The sequence below is a fragment of the Cornus florida genome, unplaced genomic scaffold (assembly GCF_030987335.1).
Source record: "Cornus florida cultivar Cherokee Brave unplaced genomic scaffold, ASM3098733v1 CherokeeBrave_3.0.0_Hap2_Chr02, whole genome shotgun sequence".
Classification (NCBI taxonomy): Eukaryota; Viridiplantae; Streptophyta; class Magnoliopsida; order Cornales; family Cornaceae; genus Cornus; species Cornus florida.
Genome location: NW_026775572.1, coordinates 70,586,063 through 70,607,843, shown reverse-complemented (window position 1 = coordinate 70,607,843; position 21,781 = coordinate 70,586,063). Strand labels below are relative to the sequence as shown.

The following is a 21,781-nucleotide window of genomic DNA, read 5'->3' as shown; positions in this document are numbered from 1 at the left end:
AAAAATAAGCACCATGGAAAGAAAGACGAGATGAATAAAATAGGATAATAGCTAAATAGAATTACAGCAAGCCATATATACATATAATTCAAAATGAACATGTCATTCTATCATTGCCCACATCAGTGGTGCGAAAGGGGTTTCTCCTCACCAGTGCAGAGGCAAGTATTTTTCAATCTCGGAACCAAATAATTACTATCATGAAATTAAACATAAATCCTGATTCCAAAATAAATATTTCAATAAATTATTGATAATTACTGTATAATAAAATCTAAACAGAATAACTGAAACAAGAAGTGACAGAAAAGACGACAACAATATAAATTTATGAACTATAAACCTGAAGTACTGAAACGAATTTTCAAAAAGGTACATTGAAGAATTTAGTCTCGGGTGGGTTCATGTCCGTCTTTGCAGAAACTGAACTTTACAGTATGTGGATCCAATTCATTGCCGAGCCAAACCCATGGATATATATATATATATGCAATGGTTGATGACTGAAAGCCACGGTCAGGCGCTTCGTTTGAGCTATTGATCTATTGTTACACGTTCACGGACCAAATTCTGCTCACGCTAGGCAACCTTTGAAACCTTTTCTTAGGGAAGTTTCATCCAAGTTCCTTCCTATGAAGACGAGCTTGTTTATCTTCTTCTCATCGGGTCCCCATGTCTTGCCTGGGCAGCCATCCAAAGTGGAATGCACCCCCTAGAAAAACAGATGAACAAGAATTAGAGACAAAGAGTACAGATGAGATTAACTTGTACTCAATTCACTTAAGTCACAAAAAGCAAGGTGGTGAGCACTTAGGTGAGAACCTGAAAAACATAACGCTCGTGGGAATCCTTCACAGACAAAACTCCTTTCATCCTGTACAGGTCCTCCCCCTTTTCTTCAACCAGTCTTTCAAGCCAATCATCAAGCTGAAGCATCATGCAAAACCAGAAAATAAGCTGCGGGCAGTGGGATCTAAGTATGGAAAATGCAAATCCACAAAAATGCCAAAGTAGAAATTATTAAGGAAACAAAATTTATGGGAATGGTCCAACCATTCTCCAGTAACAAGAGAACAATTTATATGCAGACGACAGCATCATAACAGGATGTGAGACAAGAGTTCCACCTTCGAGGCTTCAAACATTATAAAGTTCCACAAGTTGATAAAGAAAATAAAAACTAACATCAAGCCAGAATTTAAGTATTAGTTACCTCATCAAGGTCAAGGGTTCCCTCGGAGACGATACTAACGCTGGAGACAGCAGAATCATGTACATGGTTGTGATGATGTCCTTTGTGGTGTTCTATTTAGAAAAAAATGTTAAAGAAAAGTTAACAACAAACATGAGAAATGATATCAAATGCCACTTCGGGAAAAAAATACTAAATTATCATAATATCTGGAACAATAGTCTAATATAAAGCATTTAAATGACACAAATATTACTGAGGAGAAATGAGCAATTCTGGAGGTCACTTTCATTGTAAACACTCTCTTTTCGAAATTCTGAACTCAAAAAAGAAGAAGAAAGAGAGGTCCGAAAATATGATTAAGCAGTTTATGGGACAGAATTAAATGCTCTTCAATAACCGTTGTATTAAGAATTACATATTGAAACCAAGAATGTATAAGAACTCTATCATGGATATAGCTCTGGCTTTAATTATATTACCTTAATTTCTTTCTTCTTTCTTTCTTTTCTTTTGTTTTTTTAATTTTTGTTTTTTATCAGTAAAGTATCAACTATATAACCCCGCTATATAAAGAACAAAAATAATGTATTTTCAGCATAACATGTGCTAAAAGGTAACACATTGCCCTTTCTTGCAACTTCACAATCAAGGGCCAAATGGGAAAGCTCCAAGACCCATGAATATTACATAAGCCATTACACATAACATATAATGTATTAGGAACATACGCACACAGTAATACAATCATCCATTTAAAAGATTATTAACTAGAAACAAAATAGCAATGATGATGAAAGACTACAACGATGATGAGAGACTACAATGTATAAAGAACATACTTATCAGACAAAAATATCATAAGAATAAAGAAATGAAAGTACTAGTGCTCCTCCAGCCTCGCTAGAATATTGTAATGGTCAAAATAGTCGTATATGTGATTAAAATAAAATTTGTTTAACTAAACCGAACAGAAAATAACAAGACAGCACAATATAAAATTAGAAGAGAAATTTAGCAAGTAAAAAAACTTGCACAAATATCAAAAATGGATTTGCAATCAGGAAGAAGATTTTCAATGCCAGTCTTCCTCCCATTTTTCTTTTCCATGATCCAGAATAAGGGAGTAAAACAAGGGGAGAAAAAGAAAGAGAAAAAATATTGAATCAGATAACAGTACCACAAGCACTTTCATGTTGATGGGATTCACAATGAGAACTATCCGACTGAACCTCTGAATCAATTCTGCAAAACGAATGGCATGTTCAGACGTCATGGAATATGATATTACCCGATACCACTTATAATATGGATATGCAGCACCATTTGTATTTCCTAACCACAAAGAGGGAAAAAAAACACTATGAAAAAAGCAAAAAAAACTCTGAATCACCTATCTAGTTCATAACCGCCCACTCCCAAAACAAAGTCCATGTCGACTATGCCATATTTAGCTAGCTTTAACTGTGCCATCCCATTGATATGCTGACAAAAGTGCACCAAAAATCCAAAAGCTGCATAATCAATAGCATGCCAAGGAAAGATGAAAGTGAAATGACTGTACATTTTAACATAAAGCTATAACAGTAGAGCATATATTACAACTTAAGCAACATACTAACACAAGGCTACACCTATTACATGAATAAGTTGAATAATTGAACCTATTGAGCACTTTCAGTATTAACCCTTGTTTGTTATAGACATGTAAGCTTCAAATGCATTCTTAAATTTTCATTTCTATTCATTTTAATTTAAACCCCATTGACTGCACAAACAGAGATCTATTGTGTAAAAAATTGTAATTATTTATTGTGCTTGGAAATTTTAAAATAACAAATTTCACATAATGCAATTTTTAGTAGACCAGTTGACCATAACATTAATATGGAAATATATATCAAAACCAGACTAAAGTTAAATTTGGCTTATCAAAAGGCAACAGCAAAACCCACAGCTGAACTAACCAAAGAAGTGCCTACACTTCAAAGCATCGATCATTGTGCCGGAATCAATTATATATAAAAATGCCAACAACCGTTTTACCACTTTCCACATTCATACAAGTTCAGTTTCTCTTGGCACAGCCTAAAAACACCTCTAACCCTCCCAATTCAATGAGTAGCTACATTTCAAAGATACAAGGAAAATCTATCTATGTACAAGGTAAAAGCCTACCTGAATTCGCTTTGTCAACACCTCCAAGTCAGCCTCAGTCACCAAATCTATCTGCCAACATTATATAATGAAGAGCATAAAGATAGTAGAAAAAGAATTCATTGAATTTCAAAAGTCATAATAAGTTAGGTAAAGTTCCTGATTATTGAGAAGAAATCTAATATACCTTGTTTAAAATAATACGGTCTGCATAGGCAACTTGTTCCACTGCCTCATTAACAACAAATCTAGGTTTCACTTCATTCAAATGTCGCATGGCATGCTTAGAATCAACCAAAGTAACAACTCCATCAAGTTTCAAATATCGTGAAACCATCTCATCAGTACAAAACGTTTCAATCACCGGACCTGGCTTTGCAAGCCCTGTAAAATAACATTAAAAAAATCCACCAATATATCATATATATACCCTCAATACCTGCAGCTGGTGAAGTAAACAGCTGACTTTCAGGTCTTTGCTGGATGCAACTAACTAATCTTAATAGGATGTATATTCTATGAGAAGAAATAACATCACACCCCTCTATGGCGAGCCAAGAAGAACTGATGCTTCACAGAAAGCCAAATAAAGGAGAAAACAAATAAAAAAAGCTTTTCTTCCTTTGAGCAGGGCACTAATAGGAGTGTAAAAAAGCCTGTGAGACCCAGGCCTGTTGACTGGGCCAGGTCCCTTGAGGCCCAGCCCAGCACAGAATGGACTGATGACACAAACCTGTTTTGCGCCATCACTCAACGAGGTTTTTCCTTCATACAAATCTCAAGTAGCCACAATAGAGACTTTTTCTAATCCAGTAGTTTTTGCGCCCTGTGAGTAGAACTCAAGGCTTCCGAGTTTATACTTTGCCCCGGGAAACTACTTATCCACTAGGCCACCCATGCGTCACCACAGTGGAGACTAGTTGAGTAGTTCCCCCATTATTAGTTCACTATTTTCAATAGTGAAAATACTTGGGGCATTACTTTATAATTGGTAAATCGTGTGAAGTTGACCTTCAGTCTTATATCACCATGAACTTTCAACCCCTTTATTGTGTGGTGCCTTCACAAAGCAAACCTACTTATTCACATGAGTAGAATAACAATCAAAAGGATTTTTCGTGGATGCAAGTCAATCAGGGAAAGTCATTTGAGGTCTATAGAAGCCATCAACTCATGGCATACTTCGTCATGTCACTAAATGTTCTGAATTTCTAGGTCATTCCTCATCCACACAGCAAATATTTGTCGAGAGCTAGGAAGCACGAATACTTCTTCAAGAGTGACGTAACCGTATTGTGTCTGTATTGGATACCGATACTCGTACTCATAGATACGTGTCCAATACTTCCTAAACGTATCCATAATTTAAAAATATATTTTTTTTTATTTCTAACACGTATATGATACTTCTTAGATACATTGATCACGTAACCGAAGCTTGTCAACACTTCAAAACACATTTTTAATAAGTTTTTGAACATTAAAATGTAGTTTTTTTAACAATACTATCATAGTATAATTGTTAAGGAAAGTTTAAAATTTATGTAAAAAAGAAGTATTGAAATACATATCGTTATTTAGTACAAAATTTATCAATGTAAATTATGCAATATGACTCTTTAACTCTTATTTTGTTTGTTAATCATAATATTTTATAAAAAAATATATATAAATACAATATATATAACATAAAATCAATTTTTCTGTATATAAAAAAATATAATTTATTATTTTTATATTAGCATATCCTCCTGCACCCGTATCTTATTGTATCCATGTCCTGTATCCGTATTCATGCTTCCTAGGTCAAGAGTCTCTTCTCTTGATCAAGTTTTGGTTTTGCACCATCTTTTCTTCAAGAATTCTATTATGCAATTAGTCTTGCTATTGCTGCTCCGCATGTGGTAGAAATTTCCTATACCAAGCCGGAGTTGGTTTGAGGTGATGTAGAGTAGTTTATTGGGACTCATGGCTTAAAACAATGTTACACATCCTACTTATCGAAAAAAAAAAAAAAAAAAAAAAAAAAAACACACACACACAATGTTACACGTCCCAAGTTATATGTCATTCTAAGCTAAGAATAGTACATAAGTTTTGACTTAATTAACTGCCACAACATTACTAAAACCCAAAAACACGGTGAGATCATTAGGTCGAATGGTTAGTTTATAGAATAAATTTAGGGTTTCAGAAAAGCTAATTGTGGAAATCCCACCTCAAATAACTCAATCATCCAAAGAGAGGAAAATCACTAAGAAATTATAATTACCCAAAGCCATACAATGTGTCTTTTAAAAAACTTTCCCACATAGAAGCATAACTAACATAAAGGAAAAAGAAAAAGAAAAACCACACAAATAGAAACACCTAAACTAATTAAGACACAACTAATCCACCTACAAACTCTCTGTAAAATCTCTGGTCTTCTTCTCCAACTCCAGCAACTATATATTGCCTTCGTTCCCTCCTGCCCTTTCACCTTCTCCTCCTTCTCTCCCTCTCTGGTCGTCTCTCTCTGTCTCTCTCTGCCTCTGTTTTCTTTTACGTAAAAGAAAACCCCCCAGACCAATACATAAATATATATATGTACTAAATCCCACTCTAAGTCTAATAAGAGATTAATAATAATAATAATAATAACGGCAATAAAAATAATAATATATATACACATATAACATGTAACTTACAATTAAAAATATAATCTATTATATATATATATATATATATATATATATATATATACACACACATCCAATACCATGGACCTTAAGTCTAATATCTCCACCTAGGCCTTCTCCAACACTTCAAGACCCAATCCATAAGCCCAATATACTAAAGCCCAAACCATTACTAATTTGAATAAAATAAAACAGTGTTTGTGTATACACACGGAGAGAGAAATAATATAACACAAAATACATAACAAAAAAAAAAAAAAAAGAGCTTCTGGACATAAAGCATTTAAACCTTTTCTATATGATAAAATATTTGTGTGTGTGCATATAATTATACGTGAACTATATAAATAAAATATGTGCCTATTTACTTACATGTACAACAATTTATTGTACTTGAATATATAGAGGAAATGGATATACCTGTTGTTTCTATAACAATATGATCAAATTTGTCACGCTTCTTCTTAACCAATTCCAGAAGCAATTTGACCAGATCTCCGCGCACGGTGCAGCACAGGCAACCATTATTAACCATGACTATGTTATCATTAGAAGAGGAGTGACTAGCAACCAATGAACCATCAATATCCACCTCACCAAACTGCAATGAAAATAAAATTTAAAAATTAAAAAAATAAAATAAAGAAAAATGGAAATCAATTATATATAAGTACCAACATAACTAAGCACATTTTCAGCATATAGTATGCTACCAACAGTAGTTACGGTCTTTTCATTGGTAAAATCTTAGCACAAAATCTCTAAAAAAATGCTACAAACTACAAACTACATCAAAACAAGTAAGCTTGCTGTATATACTACCAGATGATGTTCAAGCAATCTTCTGTTTAACAAACAAGAAAATCAAGGAAAAACAAGAAAAAAAGCATAAGAAAGTGAGGTTTTACTTGAACCAGCTGTAGAACTGTAAAAAAATAAAAGTTCAGTTTTGAGTATAGACAAGAAATTGGCCTCTGGCTACTCTAGACTGCGGGTTAATGTTCATGTTTCACAAACTTTTCAATAGAAATAACATTTTTTTTTATTGAATATAGCAAATGGCATAATCCTACGGTGGCTGATGGGTGTGCAGTCATTACCAACATGAGACAATGCCAACAACATGCATATATGAAAAGTTTGACAACAACAACAACCAGAAAACAAGGGATTCCAAAATAGTGATCCACCAGAGTCTTACACCAATTATGTACTAGAATCAGCATTTTGGTTTTGGTTATCTAAAGACGAATTGGAATTCAATGTCACTCAATCCATGAGATATCAGCATATTTATCATAATTTTGACTCATGGCACCACCATTCCCCATGTTATACATTTAATTAGGGAACTTACAGATAAGCAATGCTACCTATCCTTGGGATACACTTAAGATGTTACTACATTTTGAGATTGTACAGTGAAAGATCATGATGTCAATAGTTACAATGAACAATCAGATTTGTATCAATCCCAACCACTGCAATCGCTATCAGATCGCAATCAGATTTCTTTCTCTTTGCAACTTGAATAGCTTTTCTTCTTGCAACTCTTCTATCACACCATCAGTACGCATCATCAATAGCGAACCCTAATCGCAGACAACTGCAACACATTGTCGTTTGTGGAAAAATACGAGTTAGTCTCCTTGATTAGTGGTAAGGTTAGCACTAGAATTGTGTAAATATTTGTTTCCTAGAGTTTAGGGATTTGTGTAAATATTTGTTTCGTAGAGTTTAGGGATTTGATTGATAGAGAATCAGGGATTCCTGATTATAGGATTTTCAAAATTTAGGTAGTTGCTGATTTTTTTCTCTGTAATTTCTTATATATAGCCCAACAGAGGCTCTTGTAAAAATATTAACAGATTCAATATAAATGAATTCATTTCACCACATGATATCATAGCCGTAAGGCTTGGATTTCCTAAAAAAAAAAAACCGTGTGGTGTTTTTTTTTTTTTTTTTCCTTTTCTGTTCAGGCCTTCATAGCCAATTTTCTCTATGACTTGCCTTCATCGCAGTCATTCTCTGGCAGTTTCTTTTGCCAATTTTCGCATAACCCTTTTGTCCAGCCTTCATAGCCGATTATTGAAGATTGTCAGAAACTACTGTTCAACCTTCCCAATCACCCAAGGAAGAGCAGGTTCAGCACTCCACAAGTGAACTGCAGAATATTCAACCGGCGTACCTACTTAATGGAAGAAACTACTTGAAATGGTCTCAATTGGTTCGAACTTTTCTAAAAAGAAAAGAGAAATTAAGTCACTTGCTGGGAACGAGACCAAAGAAAGGTGATGCAGGTTTCGAAGCGTGGGACGAGGAGGACTCAATGGTCATGTCCTGGTTGTGGAATTCCATAACACCCGAAATCTGCGATCAATGTTATTAAAAGCGCGCCTGGGCGCGCACCTAGGCGCAAGGCGCCTACAGGCGCAGCTTTTGCGCCTCATGCTAGCCCAGGCGCAGCGACCTTCACTAGGCGCGCGCCTGGGCTGCACCTTGGATGGCTTAAGAGGCGCGCTTCGGCGCGCTTCATATATTCTGTGGTCCTTTTATAATTTGTTTGGCTGTTTCCTTTTATGTATTACGTGTACCATGTGTTTGCTTTTTTACTTTATATTATTATTATATATATATATATAGTTACAGTTTTTGGAAACTGAAAATACAAAACAAAAACTTAAGTACAAAATGGAAATTTGTCCTCTTGTGACTTATGAGGCAACCCAATGTATCACAATAGTCAACAAAACAAATCAATCTATAGCAAAAGCTGCAGCAGAAATAAAGACGTGAGGGAGTGGGAAACAGAAGAAAGAGAAAGAAAGAAAGAAGAGAAGAGAAGAGAAGGCTATCAGTTGCTTCCATCCGACGAAGATGAAGCCGGATTCACCGAATCAACCTACCAGGTCAGTTTAGTAATTTTTTTCCTCCTCCTCCTCTTCTCTCTCTCTCTCTCTCTCTCTCTCTCTTCCTCTTCATTTGCTTATTCTCTAATCTCTATATCTCGCTTTTTTTTTTTTTTTGGTCTCTTTTTTTCTTCTTCACCTCTATATCTCTGGTTTTCTTCTTTCTTTTTCTGGGTCTCTTATTTTTTTTTCTTCTATCTTTTTCTCGGTCTCTGTTTTTGTTCTTATGGGTCTCTGTTTTTTTTTTTTTTTTTTCCTTCTATCTTTTTCTCCGTCTCTGTTTCTGTTCTTCTGGGTCTCTTTTTTTCTTCCTCCTCTCTATATATCTAGTTTTGTGTTTTTCTCGGTCTCTTTCTTTTTATGGGTCTCTTTTATTTTTTTTTCCTTCTATCTTATTCTCCATCTATGTTTTTGTTCTTCTGGGTCTATATATATATATATATTTCTCTCTCTGGCTTATATTTTTTTTCTTGCTGTATTTATTTATTTATTTATTTTTTCTCTCTGGCCTGTATTTTTTTTCTTCGTTGTATTTTTTTTCTCGCTGTATTTTTTTTCTCCTTTCTTCTTTGAAGGCTGCCTGTCTCTTCTGTTTTTTTTTGTGTTGTTGTGTTCTGTTTTTTCTTCTTTTGAATGCAATTTACTGAATTTTGCTACATGCTGTATGCTAGATTATTTAAATTTTGAATGCATCTTTCTGAATGGTGTTTGCTGAAAGTGTGAATGTTGTTTGCTGAATGTTTGTTTGCTGAATTTAACTTGGTCCATCACTCCATTGACTCCATTCTATTTAGTGTTTTTATTATTGGATGTTCATTGTTTAATTGTGTTATTTTTGTTAAGAATTATTGTTTTAAAATTATACTTGTGCGCCTCACATCACTCAGGCTCGCGCCTCGCCTCGCGCCTCGCCGTGCGCCTCGCGCCTAGGCTCCAAGGGGCCTCTAGCGCCTCGATGCGCCTTGGGCTTTTAATAACTATGTCTGCGATACATGCATGTTCCTACCAACTGCGAAGGCCATCTGGGACGCTCTCAACCAGACTTACTCCAAGGTTCGTGATGCGGCACAAGTATACAAGATCAAGACAAAGACAGTTTCTACAAAACAGGGGAACAAGTCCGTGATTGAGTATGCCAATTTTCTGCAAAACCAAGCGCAAGTAAACAAGATCAAGACAAAGACAGCGTCTACAAAACAGGGGAACAAGTCCATGATTGAGTATGCCAATTTTCTGCAAAACCAGTGGCAAGAACTGGATTACTACCGGGTGATTGATTTGAAGTGCAGTGAATGCGCTATAATTATCAAAAATTTCATTGAAAAAGATCAAGTTTATGATTTTCTCACTGGCCTAAACTCTGAATTTGATCAAGTCAGAATTCAAATTTTGGGCAAGGAGGAGGTACCATCTCTTAATGAGGTGATTTCATTGATTCGGGCTGAAGAGAGTCGGAGAGGAATCATGCTTGAACCTCAATCAATTGACAACTCAGCACTCGTAGTCTCTGGTGACAACAAGCGGGGTTTCACTCTAGAACAACCGCAAAATGCTGAACATGGAAAGGCGGAATTATCAAAGGGGGCAAACCGAGATAATCTCTGGTGTACATACTGTAAAAAGTCGCGACATACCAGGGATAGTTACTGGAAATTACACGGGAAACCACCCACATCCAGCCGAGAATGGGGAAACAAAGGAAGAAAGCAGCAACGGCAACAAAAACAAGCCCATGTGACCTCACAGGTGGGTCAGAACCAGGCAAAAGAATATGGAGGATTCGACGGTGAAGAAATAGATAAGTTAAGAAACCTGTTGGGAACCTCGAGAAACCAACTTCTGGTGCTTGTTCTTTAGCCCTCTCAGGTGAGTCTTTATTCTCCCTTGGATTAAATGTTTCTAATAAATTGTTTGTGTATTCATGGATCATAGACTTGGGAGCCACAGACCACATGACACATGCCTCAAACCAGTTCAGCACTTATACCAAATGTCCTAGCAATAGGAAAATCACTGTTGCTGATGGAACCACAACCACGGTAGCTGGTGTAGGAGATATCCATATCACCCCTAGTCTTGTTCTTAAAAATGTTCTACATGTTCCTAAATTGTCCGCTAACCTTGTGTCCATTCAAAAGCTTACCAGAGACTTACATTGTCATGTTACGTTTTATCCCTCTTACTATGAATTTCAGGACCAGGATTCGGGGAGGAGAATTGGACATGCTAAGGAAAAGGAAGAACTCTACTACCATGAGACACCGAGCCTTCCGAGTATGATCAGGACAAATTTATCCTCTTCGTTTCTCTCTTCTTCCAATAAAGATATCATATGGTTGCATCATTTTCGTCTCGGACATCCTTCTTTTGCAATTCTAAAAATCATGTTTCCTTCTTTGTTTAAGGGATTAAATATTGGGACATTTCATTGTGATATTTGTGAGTACGCAAAACACACTCGTGTAGCTTTTCCCATTAGCAATAAGAGAAGTTCATCCCCTTCCTATTTAACTCACAGTGATATATGGGGACCCTCCACAGTCCCAAATGTTTCTGGTTCATGGTGATTTGTGTCCTTTATCGATGATTGCACTAGAGTCTCTAAGATATTTTTACTCAAAAACAAATCAGATGTGAGTAATATCTTTCTTAATTTCCATGCAATGATCCGCAATTAGTTTGGTATCAAAATAAAGAGGTTTAGGTCTGATAATGCAAGGGATTACTTCAATCAAGTCTTGTCACCCTTCTTTCAAAAGTAAGGAATTATTCATGAGTCATCTTGCATTAATACTCCACAACTAAACGGAGTAGCTGAAAGGAAAAACGGTCATCTCCTAAACACTACTAGAGCACTCTTGTTTCATAAAAATGTACCAAAACACTATTGGGGGGAAGCAGTACTTACATCTGCCTACATCATAAACAGACTCCTTCACAGGTTTTAGGGTCAAGAAGTCCAATGCAAGCCCTTTCTAAATTCTACCCCGACCTTAGTGCCACAAACAACCTTACCCCTAGGATATTTGGGTGCACTTTATTTGTTCATGTCCATAACAACAACCGGGGCAAATTAGATCCTAAAGCTATTACGTGTGTGTTTGTAGGATACTCGTCCACACAAAAAGGTTACAAATGTGTTCATCCTCCTACCAGGAAACTTTATATCTCAGTTGATATCACATTTGCGGAAGCGAAACCGTATTTTGTTGAACCTTATCTTCAGGGGGAGTCGTCTATCATGGAAGACAAGAATTTTTTCCAACTCGCTTTACCGTCTTCGCTTCGTTCACCATCTCTCTTACTTGTATCAAACACTCCATCCAACTTAGTACCTAAGCCTAAATCTCCTGTTTTGTCACCTATGTCTCCTATTGTGTCTCCTGTGAAGGATATTATGACTCTTAATCACGTACGGTATGGGAAAGGGAAGGTGTACTCGAGGAAGCAAGGTCCAGCTCCTGATCTAGTGCAGGCCCAAACCTCCAACCTGACTCCTGAGAATGAGGTAACGATATCTGAACCTACTCCACGTATAGAACACGATCTCCCTGGACCTCAAATAACTAACCAAGATTTGCCCATAGCCGTGAGGAAAGGAACTCGAGAGTGTACCAAATGACCATTATACCCTCTATCTCATTATATATCCTTAAAAGAAATTCTCACCAGCCCATAGGAGTATTCTCACGAGTCTAAATGAAATCTCTATTCCAAACACTTTATCTGAGGCATTATCCAATGAAGAATGGAGGAAAGCAATGAGAGTTGAGATGGACGCATTGGAAAAAAATGGGATGTGGGAGGTAGTTGATCTACCAAAAGAAAAGAAGGCAGTAGGGTGTAAGTGGGTTTTTACCTTGAAATATAAGGCTGATGGATCGTTAGAGCGCTACAAAGCAAGGCTAGTTGCTAAGGGGTACACTCAGACATACGGAGTTGATTACCAAGAGACCTTCGCTCCAGTTGCAAAAATGAACACTGTGAGGATCGTGTTGTCATTAGCAGCCAATTTTAATTGGCAATTACAGTAGTACGATGTGAAGAACGCCTTTCTACATGGTGACCTAGAAGAAGAAATCTATATGAGCATCCCGCTAAGATTTGGAGGAGTTGAAGGGAACAAGGTATGCAAGTTAAGGAAGGCCTTAGACGGTTTAAAATAATCACCCCGTGCCTAGTTTGGGAGATTTACTAAGGTGATGTTAGCTACAGGATCCTAGCAGAGTTAGGGAGATCACACTCTTTTCATCAAACACTCAGTTTCAGCGAAAGTCACGCCTTGATAGTCTATATGGATGACATAATTATGACTGGAAATGATGAGAAGGAGAAGCAAGCCTTGAAACAATGTGTGATCAAAGAATTCGAGATAAAAGATTTGGGGAGATTGAAGTATTTTCTAGGGATTTAAGTGGTTCATTCTAGACAAAGTATCTTCATCTCGCAGCAAAAGTATGTCACCGATCTTCTTAAGGAAACAGGAATGCTCGCAAGCAAACCAACTGCAACACCTATAGAGCCGAACCATAGACTTGGAGAGGCTATTGGAGATCAAGCAGTAGATAGAGAGATGTACCAGAGATTAGTTGGAAAACTCATTTATCTTGCCCACACCAGCCGGACATAACATATTCTATTAGCGTCATCAGCCAATTCATGCATAACCCCAAGGAGATTCATCTTCAAGCTGCCTACCGTGTGCTTCATTACTTGAAAGCTAATCTTGGGAAGGGGATAATGTTCAAGAGAAACTCTGAGCTTGTCCTTGAAGCCTACACAGATGCAGATTACGTAGGGTCCCCTATGGATCGGAGGTCTACTTCAGGTTATTGTACATTCCTTGGAGGCAATTTGGTAACATGGCGAAGTAAGAAGCAAAATGTTGTAACCCGGTCAAGTGCAGAAGCCGAGTTTAGAGCAATGGCACAAGGTGTCTGTGAGTTGTTATGGCTGAAGATTATACTGGAAGACTTGAAGATTAAATGGAGTGGGCCAATAAGACTTTACTGTGACAATAAATCAGCAATCAACATTGCAAATAATCCAGTGCAACACGACTGAACTAAGCACATCGAGATAGACAGGCATTTTATTAAGGAAAAACTAGAAAGTGGATTAATTTGCACACCATACGTTCTCACGGGAGGTCAAATGGCAGATGTTCTTACAAAGGGGCTCAACCGTGCTATCTTCCAAGAAATTATTTCCAAGCTGGGAATGGTTGACACATATTCACCAGCTTGAGGGGGAGTGTGGAAAAATACGAGTTAGTCTCCTTGATTAGTGGTAGGTTAGCACTAAAATTGTGTAAATATTTGTTTCCTAGAGTTTAGGGATTTGTGTAAATATTTGTTTCCTAGAGTTTAGGGATTTGATTGATAGAGAATCAGGAATTCCTGATTATAGGGTTTTCAAATTTTAGTTAGTTGCTGATTTTTCTCTCTGTAATTTCTTATATATAGCCCAACAGAGGCTCTTGTAAAAATATTAACAGATTCAATATAATTGAATTCATTTCACCACATCGTTCTTCTTCTTCTATTCCAATTGCACATCTACCTCGGTTCTTTGCAAACAGTAGCTCCACTTCTTTCACAATTGCAGCAACCTCTGTTCATCTCGCTTTCAGTCCACAGTTGGTTCTCACATACAATTTTATAGCATCCATTCTCTCTCTCTCTCTCTCTCTCTCTGTTTGCCACAGCAGTTTGTTTCTCTTCAATCTCAAACCCTAATTGATGCATCACAGCAATTGACTTGGATTCTGTTTGCAATTTTAGTTCGTCTTCACATCAAGAATTTATTCAATTCGCTTGATTCTTGGAATCTTTCAACTCAGTCGAGATGCAGACTAGAGATGATAGGTAATCTATTCAAGACAATAACTCCATCATCTCTAGTCTGCATCTCGACTATCTAATGTAGGACAAAGGACAGGCTTAAATAGAAGAAAGTAAATAAGAGTTATGGGTTGGAAATTCAGGAACAAAGCTAAGATTCGGGGGTTGTTAGTAGAAAAGAAGGATTGAAATTAACAAAGAAAAGCCTATTGGAATCACTCCAATAGGACCTAGGTATCACACCTAGAGAAGGCCTTACACACTCAGAATTTGTGAATCACTCACAAAGAAATCTCAAAGGATAATTTTATTCAATTATTCGCTGAGTATTCAGAGTTACATAGTATCCTTTTTATAATAAAAGATGACCCTTGGATTACCCTACAATGGAGGTAATCAAAAGTTAACTCTAACTTAATAAAGTAACAAATAACTTAATTGATGCAATTTAATCTAATTAAGCAACTTACCAAAACAAGGTAATCAAAAGTTGACTCTAACTTAATAAAGTAACAAATAACTTAATTGATGCAATTACCAAAATAATGAAATTTGACCAAACCCCCTAATTATGCAAGACTCCAACTGGACCCCATCGTCTAGCATGTGCCAAATTAAGGTTTGACCCTTAGAACCCTCCTTGCCACGCCTTTTATATACTTTAAAAGGCTACTGTCACTGTTCTCTACCAATTCTCTCCAGCTTGGAAAAACTCGGCTCCGACGAGTTAAAGGGATGAAATTGCTCATGAGTATGAAAAGAGCAAGAAAATTTCAGCCTTGTATTCAGCAATTTCCATAATCTGCACCAAAAAACAATACATAAACTTCAAAGCTCGATCATAAATAATAGTATTGTGCAACCCATGAAGTCAGACAACTTCTTGAAAAAAAGGTTTGGCATTGTGGACAGCATTGGAGATCATAGAACATAGAAGAAAATGCGCCTTTTTCGAAAAAAGATCCAGAACAATGGTTATAGCATCATATCCTCGACTAGTTCTAGGCAACCCCATAACAAAATTAGCATCTGACCCATCACCTCTGATACGAACTCCATAGTCAGTACCATGTTGAAACTCAAGGCTATCCTTCCACGAATGTATTTGAGCAAGAACATAAAGAGCAACCCAGTTGGTTCCATCTAGGTACTGTGCTCCAAAATCGAATAGACAAATGCTGTTTGGATCAAGTCCTAAACATGTTTTCTCCTCTAGTTTATAATGCATAATTGCTGCATTAGGACCAACCGAGGAAATAGTAGGAAAACTTAACCCTCTAAAATGATCTTTTGATGCGCGAGACCCCTCTAGCTTATCACTTACAGGATTAGTTTCTTCCCGCAGTTGGTTTTTCCAGACCTCATCTACCAAGTTGGTGGATATCTGAACCAGCTTCTGTTGCTTCTTGGCACAAGCCTGCTCCCATTTCTTTGCAGTGCCCACTAATATACACCAAGTATCTTCTCCAATAGCCACATCTTTTGGAAGATTCAGAATAAAAGTACTATCTATCCAAGAAACTTTGAATGGTTGTGGATATGGTTGGACTGAAAGCTTGAGGCGCTCAACCGTGGCTACAGACACAACATTCATGCAACTTCCGCTATCAATAATTGACCTTTCGAGCTTAATTCCCATAACGAACTAATATTTGAAAAATAGATGTGCGTCGCCAATCTTCATCGTCAACTTTAGGGGCTGCAAGGATGTGCCTCACAACGGAGATTGATGGAACATCTTCATCCTCTTCTAGATCATCAGGGTTGTAGATCCCATAGTCAAACATGTTCCCTTTGCCCTCTCCCCCATGTTCTTCTTCTGGCTCTTCTTCAGGCATTATTCCAATGTGTAAATTTTTCTTTGGACATTAGTATGCCATGTGACCTGTTTCTCCACATTTGAAGCACTTGTTACTCCTTCCACTACCTTTGTTGGCCACAATACTCTTCCCTTTAGGATCAGCTATGTTAGAAAAGGGCAGTTTTGATCCAGCATTTCCACCATTCGGCTGCGTTGTTACTGATTGTGTGCTGCGATTTCCACCACTGGACTTATTGGGTGCTGCCTCCCAGGTTTGATATCCAGATCTTCGAGCCATTTGATAACTCAAGTACTCCTCCATGTCCAATGAAACCTGAAAAGCATGTTCAACACCATATAATGACTGGCGAAGCAATTTCTTTCTGATACCAGACCTTAGACCAGCCTTGAATCTTGCAAGTGTTTGGCGCGGGTCTTCCACAACTTGACTTCTAGTCTTTAACTCATCAAATCCTTGCATATATTCCGCAACTGACATGCTGCCCTGCTTTAGATTGATAAGTTGATCACACAATTTGTCATGGTAATTGGCCGGCATGTATTTCTCTCGAAGCTTTGCCTTCATTTCTTGCCATGTGCTAATTGGTGGTTGTCCCAGCCTCCTAATATCCCCTTCAACACCAGTCCACCATATTTTTGCTAGGCCCACAAGCTTCATTCTAGCAACTCTCACTCTACGATCATCACTCATATCATACCAATCAAGATATTCTTCAATCGAAGCAAGCCAATCCGAAAATACAGTAGGATCAACCTTACCTTCAAAATCTGGCACCTCTATTTTAATTTTCTTTGTGATATCCCCAGCGTTATCATGTGGCACATGATAATTCATTCCCAGCAAATTTCTCGGAACTCGAACATTAGGTGTGGTGGTGGATCAGCCCTCACATTCTGCCTTTGCTACACATTTAAAGGATGTTGTTGCTCTCGACCACTGCCATCATTTGTACTAGATGAAGCAGGAGCAAAATTGTTAATAGGCTGACACATTCGAGCTTCTAACTCATTGTATCGGACATTCAACCCATTGAGCTACTCTACAAGCTTGGATATCAGCTCATCTTGCTGATTAATACCCGATCTTTCATTTCCTGATTGTGTCAACATGATGTCAACTAAAGCTCTGATACCAAAAACTGATGTAGGACAAAGGACAGGCTCAAATAGAAGAAAGTAAATAAGAGTTATGGGCTAGAAATTCAGGAACGAAGCTAAGATTCGGGGGTTGTTAGTAGAAAAGAAGGATTGAAATTAACAAAGAAAAGCCTATTGGAATCACTCCAATAGGACCTACGTGTCACACCTAGAGAAGGCCTCACACCCTCCGAATTTGTGAATCACTCACAAAGAAATCTCAAAGGATAATTTTATTTAATCATTCGCTGAGTATTCAGAGTTACATAGTATCCTTTTTATAATAAAAGATGACCCTTGGATTACCCTACAATGGAGGTAATCAAAAGTTGACCCTAACTTAATAAAGTAACAAATAACTTAATTGATGCAATTTAATCTAATTATGCAATTTACCAAAACAAGGTAATCAAAAGTTGACTCTAACTTAATAAAGTAACAAATAACTTAATTGATGCAATTACCAAAATAATGAAATTTGACCAAACCCCCTAATTATGCAAGACTCCAACTGGACCCCCATCGTCTAGCATATGCCAAATTAAGGTTTGACCCTTAGAACCCTCCTTGCCACGCCTTTTATATACTTTAAAAGGCTGTTGTCACTGTTCTCTACCACTATCCCTCCCTCCACCATCCATGACTCGCTCTTTGAATAACTAAAAAAATAATTTTCTTTCTATTCTTTTCATTGACAAATTATCTCTTCATGGAAGAAGTGCTAGTCTAAAGATGGTACGAGAAGTCCTAATAATCTATGGTTGAGATGAAAAGAGACAAAGTATATTTATTAGTTTATTTGCTTGTGACCTTGCCTTTGATCCTACTAATTAGGACTATCACGTAGAGATTGAGACATACAAATTTAGCATTGTTGATTTTTTATCCATGAAAATAATCTGGTACACATTTTAACCTTATGAAGACTTGAACTCAAAACGTTTCACTTTGAGAGGTAGAGGAGATACCACCGAGTTAATTCTCTTAGTGATATATTTAGCAGTCTTGTAAGGTTCATGAAACTAGTTGAGGACAATTGTTATGAATTTTATGAAAATATTACCAATGTACAATTAAGTTAAATATTAATTTAGGTGAATTTTCTTTTTTATCTCCTTACAATTCAAAGTCACCCCCACTGAAATAAATTTTTGGTTCCGTCACTGTATGTCACAACCATCAAGTATTAGAAAAGCTGTTCAAACCGAGGGGGAGGGGGGGCCATAAGACTCATCCATTAATTTCTTTATCTCTACCTTCTTGTTTTTTGTATAGCTCCCGGGCACATGAGACATCCTTTTTTCTTTTTTTCTTTTTTTTTTTTTTCTCTTTTTCCTTAATTTTGTTTCAGACCACAACAGGAAGAAATTTGTTTTATGAATAATTTATCAAAGGTTGAAAAGCAATGAAGCATGTTGTGTTTAATGCAAAGCTTTATGTTTACCATCATTAAACAAATTCAAGACCAGAACCTACTATAATCTATAATCAGTTAAAATAAAACCATTAAACAGTTTTGTTTAAGAGAATTTATTGCAGCAGGCCAGTGGGATGTGTCCAAGTTTGACAACATCACCAATAGGGTGCTTCAATATCTCCTTCAGTAACCTATTCATGGGGGAGATGATAAGTTTGGATGGCACTCCAAACAGTTCACATTTAAATTTGTATGGAATGCATGCAGGGTCAAAAAGACAGAAGGTTTACTGGTTTGAGTTATGTTGGAATGGGGGGAGACCTAGATGGTCAACCCATACTGTTTTGGTGTTACAGAAATCTTTACCAACTTGTATCTTCAACAAAGAGGGATATCTCTGGTCTCAAGATGTTGTTTGTGCTATAAAAACATAGAAGATGTGGACCACCTTTTTTGCTATTGTGAGTTTGCTTGGCAGGTGTGGTTGAACCTGTCATCTGTTTGCCAATGGAATTTACAGAGATACTTTTCAATTAATGATATGGCTCAGGATCTTACTGAACAATTCTCAGGGAGCTCAATCAGAAACAAAATGTTCAAAATTCTCTTCACTGCTGCATTGCGTTTTCTTTGGATGGAAAGGAATGATAAACTACACAACAATAAGTCCAAAGACTCAACTGAATTGGCTAAATGTATTCTGTGGGAAGTGATGGACATTGTGGGGGTTTGCCTGCACGATGTTCTTGATTTTATTAACTAGTTAGCTTGTTTCCAAGGGCCTGTCCTAGGATTCTTTTCCTTTAAGGATTTTTCTGTCTTATATGGGGTAGGCCCCCACTTTTTCTCTTGTATTATACTGTTTATATTCATAAAAACTTTCCTCCATTTAGGAAAGAAAAAAAAAAACATCAAAGCTAGTAGCAAGAAAAGATATTGTTCAGCTCAACAAGTCTTAGAGGGGCGGGGGAACAAAATATACATAAATAGTTGAAATTGCTACAGGCAGGGGGGGAGGGAGGGAGAGAGAGAGAGAGACATAGACATGTATATTCCAATAAAACTCAAAGCAGTAGCCCAAAATTCAGAGCCTCAAGACAGGTAGACCTTAATACCTCATTTTCAATGACAGCGATCCGTTTCCCATGTTGAGATGTCAAGATATGATTCAACAGAGTGGTCTGCCACAATACGAATGATGTAAGCAAGATTTTTAAGAATAATAGAAGCAAAATTCAATAATTGGTCCCAAATGGACATTTTTAACAATAATTAGTGCATGAAAGCTTTCATATCTTTCAAAAACCAATAGCACAACCTATATCATGCCAAAGCTTAATCTAGTCTCTTTACCTAGCATAAATACATACATCAACATATGTGCAATTTCTTTATTTTTTTACATCTGAAATTTACACTTGTCCCCTTGAAAAGCAAATCAAAAACAGAACATGCATACAAAAATAACTGAATACTTACATATTTACAAATATTTTCACATGTGAGTTCATTTTCGCGAATTTACTGATTTCATCTGAATAATTAATAATATTCACAATAATAGTAATAATAGTAAATAATTCTACTTAGATTTCAAATTAAACAATTCAGGAAAAAGATGTAATTATAAATGCCTTTGATAAAAATGTTCTTATTTAATGTAGTACCAATATCAAAACACTCATTATTAGGACCGACCACAAAATCCTCAAACTCAAGAGCCTAATAAATTTATTGGCTTAGTTCCAGAGTTTTGTTTTGATACAAAGATAACATATAACCAACAAATTGTTATATATCTTTTCTTTTCCACAGTTCTCCTCAGAAGCCACAAAGAAATCACAAATGGCCCCAAAATCCTCAAACTCAAAATATGAAATAAATAATCAGAATAATAACAATATTAATGCTTTCAAAACAGAAAAATCTAACCTTTCCAGAACCCAGAAAGCCGGTGATGACGGTGGCCGGAACCCGATTATCGAGATTTAACGCAGCGGCAACAGATGCTCCGGCATCTTCGGGTTCGTAGTTGGAGGAAGAGGACATGGCCCTGCAATTTGAGGGATGGAATTGGAATTCCGTGGAAACCAGAGAGTGAAGGGTTCTGAGGAACTTTGAGATAATGGGAGTGTCATTGCAACGACTATGATGGAGAGTTTGGTAAAGGCTTTGGGTTATCGTTCTTGAAAACAAGAACCTTGTGGCCATTGCAGAAAAAGTTTGTGAAATGCAGCGAATGGAGGTTTGTTTGGAGGGTGAGAAAGAAACCCTAGAACGGTGGTTTAAAGAAAAGAAGGATAGAGGAAGTTTTCATCATTTAATCCAAAGAAAGTAATTCCTATATTTTTTCATCTCTCCACAAATAGATGGAAAAGACCATGGAAAAAATTAAAAACTACTCCATAAATATAAAATACCATATTACAATACAATTATTTACAAAAAATTATATATATATATATATCTCATGATCAATTATTTTCAAACAAACAAAGCATTCAATGAAGTTTGGTCAATTTTTATGTAATTTTATAATGTGTTTTATTCTCATCTATGAGATTAATTATGAAGAATGGAAATAGACAATAGATTTAAGTTCTGCAAATTTTTGATGATT

The 21,781-nt window shown here is 36.6% G+C and overlaps 1 protein-coding gene across 1 annotated transcript; it reads right to left on the bottom strand.

The window, feature by feature from the left end:
- Positions 1-220: 220 nt before the first annotated feature.
- On the bottom strand, positions 221-21,514 carry LOC132295293 (uncharacterized). Its single transcript, XM_059793492.1, has 10 exons — positions 21,094-21,514; positions 20,277-20,342; positions 6,451-6,631; positions 3,537-3,733; positions 3,371-3,421; positions 2,586-2,677; positions 2,373-2,437; positions 1,214-1,305; positions 823-927; positions 221-712 (listed from the first exon to the last, which is right to left on the bottom strand). The coding sequence occupies exons 1-10, from the start codon at positions 21,370-21,372 to the stop codon at positions 575-577; spliced, it is 1,266 nt and encodes a 421-aa protein (XP_059649475.1). The 5' UTR covers positions 21,373-21,514; the 3' UTR covers positions 221-574.
- Between the last annotated feature and the right edge of the window lie 267 nt (positions 21,515-21,781).

Coding starts and splice junctions, on each gene's coding strand:
- LOC132295293 (XM_059793492.1), bottom strand. CDS start 21,372: ATGGCCACAAGGTTCTTGTTTTCAAGAACGATAACCCAAAGCCTTTAC. Junction 20,343..21,093: donor GCTTTCTGGGTTCTGGAAAG/GTTAGATTTTTC, acceptor GTATTGTGGCAG/ACCACTCTGTTGAATCATAT. Junction 1,306..2,372: donor TCAACATGAAAGTGCTTGTG/GTACTGTTATCT, acceptor TTTTCTAAATAG/AACACCACAAAGGACATCAT.